Source organism: Lampetra fluviatilis, chromosome 31 (genome assembly GCF_964198595.1).
Source record: "Lampetra fluviatilis chromosome 31, kcLamFluv1.1, whole genome shotgun sequence".
Taxonomy (NCBI): Eukaryota; Metazoa; Chordata; class Hyperoartia; order Petromyzontiformes; family Petromyzontidae; genus Lampetra; species Lampetra fluviatilis.
Window position 1 is genome coordinate 309,410 of NC_136305.1, and position 12,367 is coordinate 321,776.

The 12,367-nt window shown below is 39.8% G+C and overlaps 1 protein-coding gene across 9 annotated transcripts in view; it reads left to right on the top strand.

The window, feature by feature from the left end:
- LOC144943403 (nck-associated protein 1) overlaps positions 1-12,367 on the top strand; it is a 46,692-nt gene that overhangs the window by 16,891 nt on the left and 17,434 nt on the right. For 3 of the 9 annotated variants that reach the window (XM_078870767.1, XM_078870773.1, XM_078870769.1), the window contains exons 2-14: positions 1,820-1,837; positions 4,430-4,540; positions 5,795-5,887; positions 6,280-6,336; positions 6,535-6,677; positions 8,033-8,123; positions 9,263-9,400; positions 9,632-9,680; positions 9,875-10,031; positions 10,228-10,284; positions 10,507-10,603; positions 10,922-11,031; positions 11,455-11,587. In XM_078870767.1, the coding sequence (XP_078726893.1) occupies positions 1,820-1,837; positions 4,430-4,540; positions 5,795-5,887; positions 6,280-6,336; positions 6,535-6,677; positions 8,033-8,123; positions 9,263-9,400; positions 9,632-9,680; positions 9,875-10,031; positions 10,228-10,284; positions 10,507-10,603; positions 10,922-11,031; positions 11,455-11,587 (1,254 nt within the window). The remainder of the gene's footprint in view (positions 1-1,819; positions 1,838-4,429; positions 4,541-5,794; positions 5,888-6,279; positions 6,337-6,534; positions 6,678-8,032; positions 8,124-9,262; positions 9,401-9,631; positions 9,681-9,874; positions 10,032-10,227; positions 10,285-10,506; positions 10,604-10,921; positions 11,032-11,454; positions 11,588-12,367) is intronic. The other 6 variants (XM_078870768.1, XM_078870766.1, XM_078870771.1 and 3 more) reach the window with 3 other exon arrangements.

Sequence of the window (12,367 nt, forward strand, 5' to 3'; positions counted from 1 at the left end):
AAAACTATTTTAAAGTTTCTGAACCAACGTGTTTAATCTGACGTGTTTCAGAATACAGTACTCACTATATAACATCAGAACCGCTGTATGTTAGTCAAAATACACAAAACGTGTGTTCATGATTAATTATTGAATTATTGCCATATGCGAAGCATATCCCTAAACAAAACCAACTGTCGCGTAAGATTAGGTTGTTGAGACCACCACACGAAGTGTTGCCAATCCGGTTCACCTCGTTTGATTCTTGCTCATAGCTGTTTAATAGCATCAAAGGAAGACGGCCCAAAACATCAATCTTTTATCTTCTAGGTAACTATAGAACACTGTAGAATATTATGATGTTAACCATGTCTTCACATTTTATTTGAGCAATAGTTAGGCTTTCACACTCTTGAATGGACAGCCTGGGACGCATGGCCTAAGTGAGACAAGAAAACGAATTATTTTTCGGGTAGTCTTCTTTATAAGTAAATACTTTGATCGTCATTTCTTATGGGCTGTCTATGCCGATAGTTGACCAAGTCTTGATAACCTGTGGTTTTATGTGGTTTAAATTATTGTGCATGATGTCCGGGGTTCGTATATCAACGTTTCTCGATTACATTGCTTATTTGGGATTAGGAAGCTTGGTGACCTGCACAAGTAAGCTGATTTTTGGAAATTTTATCAAAAAACGTTATTGTTCTCTACCAAGGTTGCCTACGTCTCATTGGTTTATCAATATCCTGCACTTGGCCATCTTGATATATTGTATATTAATTTCAGTGTGTTGCAGAATGCTGGTAGCAGATGGATTTGTATATATAAAAATCAATGGGGTGATTTTGAGGTTGCAGAGGAGCAGTGCCTTTGTACCAGTCACTCTCCTCTGTTGGGGTTCTTTTTTATTGATATGTATTTAGGCCATTTACCTGTGACATGGTTAGCTTTTGTAACACATCAAGGAAATGTGTTTGATCAAAGTTTTACATTGAGTTTGGTATTACCAACATTGTTTGCCTTGTTTTACGGTAAGTTTTCCAAGGTTTCTTGCAGGAAAACGCATTTGATTCATTCTGAAACGTGTTACTCCATTTCCTCTTCCCAAATCATTTTTTGCATATGCAGTTTTTGTGACGAGCCATATTGTGTATTGTGAAGTTTGGTCACATTTTTTTTTATTTAAAAATCATTTAAGCATTTTAAATGTAAGCTCTACATTTGGTGTTTTGTCTTAATGTGTGCATGTAACTTATGGAGCAAAATCACTATCAAAAGAAAAACTGATCTCTGATTTGTTTGTCGTTTACTGAATTACCCCCATATATAGACTTCAAGAAAACTGCTGACAGTTGTATGACGTGGCTGGTTAATTCTCGGGAGCGCACAGTAATGTAGTTGATGAGAGTAATCGCCATTATTAATTAATGGAAAACTAGTTCTGCCACGTGCTGTAGGTAAGCTTTTTAGTTTTTTGTGCAACTTGTACGATTTTTGTAGTGAAAGGTTAACCAATTCAGTGTTTAGTAAAAAGCAAGATGAATAATTTGGCCCCTTAATCATCTGGCCTCCCCATAATGGAGGCGATGTGGGTTTTCAGTCACCAGACACTGTCCCACTCCAGTCCACCATCCACATCTCTCTACGTTCTCCATTAAAATGCAGAATAGATTTTAAACAATCGAAAACTTGCATAAACGATACTTGTAGCAGTTAACAGTAACCATGTTTTTGATAGTGACAGCGCTTCATAAACTTTTTTTTCTTCGTTGTTTGGTGCTGAGGTCGCTGTGTTATATATCTGTTGTGTTTTTTTTTTCTGTTGCAATGCCTCTCTCAGCAAGGACAAGTCTGGAAGGTTTGAAAAATGTTTTATGCTCCTTTACCAAATCCACAGACTACCATGCCCAGTCAGCAGTCTATGCTATATGAATGCATACACGAGCCTGATTGGATGCTGATAACGTAACTCCGTTGTGGGATCTCATTTGGTATGGCCTGTTGTCAGTGGCCCTGACTTTGGGTCCCCTTCCCACAAATTGCTTGCTATACTAACACTCATCATGTTTGCATTGGTCTTGCTGGTCACTCTTTTGTTTTTCTACACTTAATGTTTCCATCACCATTTTTATTATTGTTTGAACTGTCTTAATATGATATTCATTATTCGCTGAGATTGAGAAAAAATATCTTAGAGCATTTTAGAGAGCAGACCTTCAGAAAATGTTCTTAAATGACATCAATGTACAGTCATACCATTGTCTACATTGTATTACGTGATTTTTTTTTGGCTAGCTCTGTCCTGGCATTGTCCAGTGAGATCAGTGGGAGCTTAGTGCTTTGCGCATTTATTAGGCAAAAGCAAATGTCTGCCTTGCAGTCAAAATATGGGGCTAGGGGTGAATGTCAGTTTCGTAAGTGCATTGTTACTTCTGCCAGAATGACTGCATCATGAGTAACCAGATGTGATCAACTGAAGGTGCGCACACCGACCCCTGTGTGCAGAAGCAGACTACACACAATGGAGCTGTCTGTCTATGCAGGGCAAGCATTTCTGTGGGCTAACTGCCAACACAATTTATGTTGTTTTATCCTATGCTACAACGGTTGGTTCAAGGAATGTATTTGTTGTATACGATAGTGTTTTTGTTCATGTCCATCAAATAAATTAACATCCTAAGTCTTGTATACTTCCAATAAGGGATACAATACAGTAGCATATATAATTTTCAGAATTAAAGTAGGAAATTATAATTGCAGCAACCATAATTACAAGAGCTGAAGTCTATTGTTTTGGCGGTAACCTTCCACCCACCACATTTTGCGACTTCCTGCAGGTGTGAGGTCAACGGTAGCCTTCCGCTTTGTCTGTGTCCCAGTGTATGCGCTGGTTGTTTTTCTGCTTAACATGATCAAATATTACAGTGAAATCCATGTTGTTAATGTGTTTGTTGGAAGGTGTGTGTGTATTTTTGCTGTTCCAACTCAACAGTGTTGTGGAACTGACACTAAATGACTCTTGATTAATATTTTTGTTCGGTCAGCTATTTTTACGTGAAAAATTCCTGTTCACTAATTATTTTGATAAAAATAATGATACATTTTTTTATAGAGCTGTCTTCACATGGGACATCTCTAAATCTTCATTGCAGGATTCCTTACAAGTCCACGACTATGTGTGAACCACACATCAAGAACCAGCTAAAATACTGCTAAAATATATATTAGTACTGAGGGATTTATCACTCATCTCATATGAGGTGCAGTAGATTTTCAAGTTGGTGTGTACAGTGTTAAAGTTGGCTGTTTTGAAGAAGGCTACATGCGTGTAGTGACATGCAGTGCCTATTTTAAATAATTGAATGTGCATACATTGGTATTTTGTTCAGCAACATTCAGTTCATGGACATGGCATTGTACATGATGCATGGCATCATTTTGAAATACGATCTGTATATTATTACTTGGAGTCTCTCAGAAGGTGTGATCAATTCACAAGAATACTATTGCGCCTTTATTAGAGAAACCACTCTTTGTAATGCTGTAGAATCTACCCTAACCCTAACAATAAATTCATCATAACCAACATAGTAACACATTTTCCACTGAGCCTTTCTTTTTGTAGATGTGACATTGCAGTATATGATTTTCGAATAATAACTTTTTATAAAATGTATGTACAGTAGAAAGATCGGCCCTTTTTAAATGGTTAGTTTAAATAGTTATTCATTTGCAGTGAGTGAGGTGAGCAGCATGCATCATCATCACAATTGGTGGGATGTGTTGCTTCTGCAAAGACTCGATGCAATCGCATGATTGAAAGTGCTATAACTGAACGGCTTAAGTTTCCCCACCATGCATTTTGTCTGCATGTCAAATGTGAGCAGTGCCTGGTGTAGATACACAATGATATAATTCTGCTAATAACAACCTATTGAACTAATTCAACGCAACATTGACTTAACAGGACAAATGGTGCCTATGGTTAATAAAACTGGTGAAATGGTTAATCTTGACTTAAAGCTTTCGTCAGGATGACGACCGCTTGTATTGCGATGGAAGCGTCGTAGTTTTTTGTTATTTTCTTTGAACCTATCTATGTGACTTTACCGAAAGACCCAAAGAATATGGTGAAATGTTAATAATGGTGAGAAAAACACAGCTTACAACTGTTTAATTCTACTGGGCTGTGTTTGGGGGTGGAAGGACTGAACACCTGTGGCAGATACAAACTGCTCTAAACCTGATGGGGTTTAATTTGTCCTGTTAACCTCACCACTGATTGCCGTGCTCGTTTGTCATTGCCTGCCTGATTAATCACAACGGCAACTTTTTCCAGCACCCGTTGATACTCTGCACAATGTGCTTATTTTTCCACCAAACTGAAGACATTTCAATACTTGTATATATTTTTTATAACCATGACCACTTCCCATTTTCTATTTTACAGGCGTGCGGAGATGCGAAAGCCAAGCCACAATGTTTAGCAGACAAGAACCTGGAGTCTGCAGTCAAATTCATCGTGCGCAAATTCCCGCACGTGGACACGCGCAACAACAGTGTGAGTGTTGCACGCGGTCAGGTTTGGTTTGACACGAATCGTGGCGACGGCCCATCACGTGCCATTACAGTGTTTTGCTGACGCTGCCGCCTGGGGGTACAAATTATGAATCCGTTAATGTTAATTCTTAAGCGTTTGATGCATGCGTTGATACTTAAGTGTGTAAACATGTATGTTTTTCAAGTCGTAGGTCTCGTACTTAATAGGTTTTTATCACCCCTGTCGCTGCCGCTTGGCCCCTCCGGTCACCGCAATGTTGTTATATAAATGGATTCTCTAATCGGATTGAATCACAACCCTTGATCATGGCAGCTTATGAACTTTCTGGAGGAATTAATCAATCTGCCTCCACTGATTATTTATTATATTTTGATACAGGAATTTTGTATTATAGTACATGATTTGATTTTCAAAAAGGAGATGGGAGGACACATTTTCAGTGTTTCGAGGCCAATAACACGTCATATTTGCGTTGTCCTAGCTAGTATTATGTAATATTTAGTTTCTTGTACTTTGGTTAACATTCTACGAATCACTTTGGGCAATATTTGATTTAAGGGTTTTTGAAACTGTGGTTGTAGTCTGCTGCTCTGTTTTTTTCCATTCTTCTGCTAGTCATCAAACTTTGTATGTTGTTTTTCCTTTGCTTATTATCATCAATTACTTTGTTTTCCAAAATTTTATCTTGCATGGCAACATCATTCAATTATTGGATATGATTTATGGTAAGTGCAATGTGTGTTTGGTGTGCTTTGGTGCTTCTTAACACGTGTTTATAAGGAAACATGATAACAGCACCTCATTGTCCGCTGTGTGGCTTCTGCATCTGTAATTGCACACGCCTGCATAATATAAATTTGCACTGATCCTAACAACATACCATTGTTTGTCTTTCCAGCTGAACTTCTCGGGCTATAATGCAAATTAATATTTTCAGCATATTTAATTATGTATAAAAATAAGTGCTTTCAGTGGCTCTTGGTTTGTTGTGCTAACCGATTAAATCTGAAACTGGCAGTGTTCCAGACTGCGCTGTTCCATTTGCTTTCAACATTAATCTGATACCAAATAACTTGGATTATTTGATATTTTTTTCATTATTTTACTTTAATTTGTTTTCTCACCATCAGGAGAAAAACAAAATCTGTGAATAGCGACTGCATACTAAATAGGTTGCATTTTTAGAAGGCGAAAATGTTCATTGCACACATTGCATGTCGTAATTTACTGCCCCGTTGTCCTTGTTCAACACAGCAACAGCTTACCCATCTCAACACTCAGAAGGCCGACATTATGAAGAACCTGAGTCTCTATTACTGTACATTTGTTGATATCATGGATTTCAAGGTCTGTTTCATTTATTGTTACACCTTTGTGCACCTTCCACTAGTTTAATACCTTACATTGTTTGACCTGGGAATTACTAGCCCTTACATTGTCCAAGGTGAAATGTTTCCACTGAATTGCACTTTTCTACTTCTGTGGAACATGTGTTATTTGTATTAATATTTAAAAATTGTTTTACGCATCCTGATTTACAGGTTTGTGTCTAATTTTCCTGTAAAAGTTTCGCTTGTGAATTTTTGAATGGACAACATGAAACTACTAATAGGTCTTATTGTTTAAGATTAAACCGGGCCTCTGCTCCCAAATGTGCCAGAAATTAGGATAGCTGAACTTGCTGCAGCGATTGTGTATGTCGGGGTTAAGAATAACAAGATCACATTCTCACCCTTCAGGACCATGTGACGGAGCTGCTGAACACCATAGATGCTTGTCAGATCTACTTTGACATTGTAAGTGGTAAACCTTTACAATTACTTATGTATTCTACCTTACGCAAAAATGCAATCTGATTTCATAGCCATATAACAACCGGTGGAATAAATAAAAGTAAAATGAAAGTGTTTAGAGCATTTCAACATATACTGTCGAATTTCTCCAGGAGAAATAAAGATTCTGATTCTGTCTTGCTGCCTGCTTGCTGCCTGCAGACGGTGAATTTTGACATCACCAAGAGCTATCTGGACCTGATGGTGATGTACGCGACCATCATGCTCATGCTGTCGCGCATTGAGGAGCGCAAGGCCATCATTGGACTGTACAACTACGCGCACGAGATGACCAACGGCTCCAGGTATCAGTGCGGGACCGTTCCACCCCAACCACACTTTTTGACCGCGTACTGCCAGAGGTTAAATAACAGACATATGTGCGGTGGTGCACACCCAAAGTCAAGTGCCTTTGCAGTAAGGGTCGGTGGCTAGCGTAGATTTCGAAAATTCTCAACCTCGCCAGGAAAGGTGACAATGCAGCGAGTTGGTTCGTGAACTTATCTGTGTTGTCGTTTAATTGCTGTCCCATTAATTAATTGTATTTTTCTCCCAGTATTCTGGTTTCCTGCCACATGCAAAACACTTGTTGAAACGAACTGACCTACAAATTTCAAAGTGGGACCTTAAGTAAAAATTCAACAAACTTTTCCCAGATAAGTAAATTCAACAATTATTATTATTGGTTATTTTGGTAAAGTCACATAGAAGGGAAATAATAAAATTATAAAAATAAAACAGTTAAATTATCACGACGTTTAGATTGCAACACAAGCAATCATCATCAGGTGTGAAAACCAGGTGTGAAAACCTGATGATGATTGCTTGTGTTGCAATCGAAACGTTGTGAGAATTTAATTGTGTTATTTTTGTAATTTTATTATTTCCCTTCTACGTGACTTTATCGTAAGAACCAAGAATATGAATCCCTGCTGTCACGAAAGCTTTAAATCGAAATTCAAAAATTATTCTTTACCAAAGAATAATCTCACAACTTTTTCAGTCGAGTCTTGCAATGTAAATATTTGGCTGGTGCCTCATTGAATATCTGCATTGCAGTGACTATGTCGAAGTATATATTATCGAGTATATACAATTCCATTTATGCATTTGGGATATTTACAGACAATTAAATAATAATAAAAAGTCATCAGTTTGTTTCATTTCCAGAAATGACATTTAAAAATGTTTAGGTCTTTCGGCCAAAAGAGTTTGTGGGACATTTTCTTTTCATAACATTTGGGTCCGTCTTGATTTAATCCCAACAGCAGGGTGTGGTCTGTACGTACAGCACTTTTAAAGTATTGTACACCATTATATTCTACACTGTTTAGTATTTTACAAGTCACATTAATAATTTTATGTGTTTCAATTGTAAAGGTGTGTTGGTCCTTGTAATCTCTTTTCTGTGCCATTATCTGTGACTTCGGTAATGCATTGTATTAATTGATGTGTGCTGAATGAGTGCATGCCACAGTCACATTTTCCGGTTTTCTTCATTTTAATGAATTTGTTTGCAACACATCTAGTAAACATTACCATATTGAGAAGCAAAAAAAATGCATCCATTAGTTCTATTATTATGGGTATTGTGAAGTAGATTAGTGGTTTTTGTTGGACTTAAGGGATGATAAGTTGTTTCCGTTTGCAATGTTTACAGTGACAAAGACTTCCCACGGTTGGGTCAGTTGATTCTGGACTACGAGAACCCCATGAAGAAGATGATGGAGGAGTTTGGACCACACAGCAAGGTCAGGCCACATTTTGCCTTTCTTCCCATTTACTAATACATTTACATATTTCTGGCAACTGATATAAAGCCTCCCATATTATGTCGATCATGGGGTTTGTTTGACCATATCTCACTCTGCTAGTCAGTACGGATTGATGAAGGTTGGGAGAGGGAGGGGGGGGGGCTTGAAGACCAGTTAAGATGTCGCACCGCTGGTACTGGCTGTAGCCCGGAATCAAGCGTTGGTCACCACATCCGTAGTCCAGTGCACTCACAGAATAACATTTCAACTATCCAAACAGCCACAGTCATGATCTGTGTGCATTAATTGTACTTGACAAAATTAAATAATTGCTGTCTTTATATTACCGATTTCTGAAAATTAGGGATGTAACAATATTTTGGCAATAATAATATTTTCTGACAATGTTTGCATTGTGTATATAATCGATTACTTTCACTTTGTATGTCGCTGTAGAATCCACATACACAGCAATGACATCAAATTATTCATAATATAGGTTTTTGGGTCAGATCGCGTTATTTATAAATGTGTCGTAGCCCTCCACCACCCGACACGGCCAAACAGTAAAAAATGTGTCACGTTTTTTAAAGGGCAAAATAATTCACTTTAGCCCACCGGTGTGTTGAAGAGAGAATCAACAGCATTTTAAAATTTGAGTAGTACAACGTTTCGCTCTTCAACACACCGGTGGGCTAAAGAAGTGAATTATTTTGTCCTTTGAAAAACGTGACACATTTTTTACTGCTTGGCCGTGTCGGGTGGTGGAGGGTTCTGACACATTTATAAATAACACAATCTCACCCAAAAACCTATATTATGAATAATATTAGTTGCGAAAGCCTACGTGTTAAATTGACATAAAATTAGTTAATAAATGGAATTGTGATCCTGAATTGTCACTAATTTTGTCTACGGAGTAAAGCGTTATATCCATACTAACAACTGTGCCATCACATTGATAGTTCACTAATTGATTGAGAAATATCGAATACCCATAACGTGCTCATAACATCTCTATAGTCCACTTCATTTTACGTTCAATGTTTCATAAATGAGATTTATTTTTACATTTATTACAATGCACATGTAATAATGCTGATGGGACGATCCACTGACATTTGTGGCCCTGTTAGTCGGTGACAGAGGCGCTCTTCTCGCTGCAAACGGTGTACCCGCGGCGAAACCTGTCGGCCGAGCAGTGGCGCGCGGCACAGATGCTCAGCCTCATCAGCGCCCCGTCCGCCATGCTCAACCCCGCACAGTCCGAAACGGTACGCCGCCGAGCTCGTCACTCGCGCCTTGCTACTCCTCGTGACCTACAACGTGAGGTGGGAGGCCCTTGGGAAATTTAATGGAAATAGTGTTTTTATAAATATGCAGAATGCACGTCTTATGATATCAGTATGTAGTATATGCAACCATTAACACAATAGTAAACTGTATTTTTATTGCCTCGTATTTTGCGTGAGATTCCAAGACATTGACTTAAATTGTACTTGCAGATGCCATGCGAGTACCTCTCCCTGGATGTCATGGAGAAGTGGATTATCTGTACGTACACATTCTTATTCTCAGTACATCAGCGTTGTGGACTTGGTGTGTTCCATTGCCCTTCATTAAACTTGACTTAAAAACGTTGGTGCTTTAAAACTGGCTCTGATTGCAATGGAATGATTTTAACAGAAATTGTTGGGCTATACGCATCTTATTCGTGTGTGTGTGTGTGCGTGCATTGGTCTTTCCAGTCGGCTTCTTGCTGTGTCATGCCAACCTCAACACAGAGCAGATGGCGGTTACACTCTGGCGTTTGGCGCTGAATAGTGGCTTCTGCCTCACACTTTTCCGTGACGAGGTGTTCCACTTCCACAAGACCATTGAGGAGCTCTTCCTCAACATCAAGGGGTGGGCTGCCGTAGCTTGGTCCATGCATCGCGTCCTTCCATTCCTTGTTCTGAGCTGAGCAATGTTCTTCCATGACTTGCTAACTATACTTTATGATATTGTATCTTACATATTTGATATTGAATATTGTTGCATAGAATACAAAGTTGTACAAATACCAGAACCTATTTTCTATTGTTTTTTGCCCCTGGAATAGGTACAATAAACGTGCCACGGAGATTCGGGAACTGAAGGACCACGCTCTGACACACGCGTAAGTGCTGCATTCACACATGCATGTGTAGTGACAGAGAAAGGTCACTACTGTGTCGGTGTGTGTGCACCTAATTCGGTACTACTACACATGTGTGAGATAACGTTCTTTGAATGGTCGTACGGTGTGCGGAGATGCATTGACATACTAAGTTTTCCTACATTAGACATGGTGTGGACGGCGTCTTGACGGCGTGTTGACGGCGTGTTGTCATGTTGGCAGGGGGCCCATGCACCGCGAGAGGAGGAAATTCCTAAGGGCTGCACTGCGAGAACTTGTCATGGTTCTCACCGACCAACCCGGCCTGCTTGGCCCCAAGGTATCAAGATCGTCCATTCCGTTACATTAGACTTTGAGCAGGCGATGGCCTGGTTTCCCACGCAGGATGTTCTTGCGAAAGGAAGTCTCAAGTCCGAGAGATGCTTTCTAATGTAAATATTATTGACCCTTTAGCTGGATCCAGTTGATCGCTTTCAGTTATAATACTTTCAAACCCAAAGTTGTCCTCCGTCATTAATAAATGCATAATTGTATATGAGGTATGCATTTGCACGACCATGGAGACATTGTAAAAAGCTTGGACCTTAGTATGCCATTTTTAATCACAAAGTCGTGAAAATGTTTCCTTTTCCCCCAGGCTTTGTTCGTCTTCATGTCTTTGTCATTTGCGAGGGACGAAATCTTCTGGCTGCTGCGCCACGCCGAGAACATTCCAAAGGCCAAGAACTATGATGACTACGTGGACAAGTGAGGACTCTTGATTGCACAGTTATGAGGTTAATACAGTAGAAGCTGCATATATGCAAACCTCTTGGAAGCAAGATCGGGTGTTCTTTCATGAGAAGTTGCCTGTTTCCTCCCCCCACCAGTGAATTGTCAGCATGTGTTGCTTATATCACAACTGTGCTTCCATAACATGTGCCTAAATTCAGCTTCTAATGTTTTAGAAAGCATTTGATGTAAGTTTATTAATTTGAGTGGCTGGCCTGCGATTATGAGATGTCTTGAGCAACCAAGGTACATCACGTCTACGCAACTGATGTTTGGGTTGTGGGGCATCGCAAGTGTGGGTGCTGGCTGAGTTGCTCGTGAGTCGCCGTTTTGCTCTTTGACGTTGGCACGTGGGGGTGCGAGTTCACGGTGTAGTAACGTGACTGGCGCGCTCCACAGGCACCTGGCTGAGCTGATGTTCTACATGGAGGAGCTGCGGGCGCTCGTGCGCAAGTACGGGCCTGTCATGCAGCGCTACTACGTGCAGTACCTCTTCAGCTTTGACGCCGTTGCGCTCAACGAGCTCGTGCAGGTGCCCGCTTGCGCCCTCACAATCCCGAGTTTATTTCGCATCGACCCTGGACTAAATCGGTATCCGCTCTAACTCCTTTCGAACGGTCACGATTTTTCACACCACATACAGGGTTTAGTCGACTTGAGATGAGCAATGCCTTTGACCAAATCACCTGGAATGCACCTGACTTCGGACATTGAGCAGAGCCTGGATAGTGTTTGAATGGATGGCGACCGTGCGCATATTAGATACATAATAGGCGTCGTGGGTTGTAGAGGGGGAGCAGAAATATCACCCACACCCTACGACTTTAACCAACCCGCACGGACCATTGTGGTGAAGTATAGTCAAATAGCCGTGACGGCCCGCAAGGGAATAAGGAAGTCCTCATCCAATAGGTTGACCAAACGAGCTCTATATGTTGTTGTAAAAGATGAGCGATGCACTATGAAATAAAAATAAATATGCTGAAATGGTACTCGGCATGTGAGATTCTAGGGGCTGCTTTAGCAGTTCATGAGAATCAATAATTATCACACTTTAACACAACAAAACATCTATAGTCCAAACAAAGTAATGATTAGCAAAGGTAGAAGATGATCGTGATAATTATTTCAGTAAAGTAGCCTTTGCTTTCTCACTACAACCAATGCAAGCCCAAAGTTTTTCTCTCGCATTATTCCACACAGCCATTGATCAAAAATATTAGCTTTTATTTTTCAATACAAACCAATGTTTATTAATGATGTTGGTGATAAACCATTTCAATTTTAACCAGTGTGTAAACACAAGCCAGTG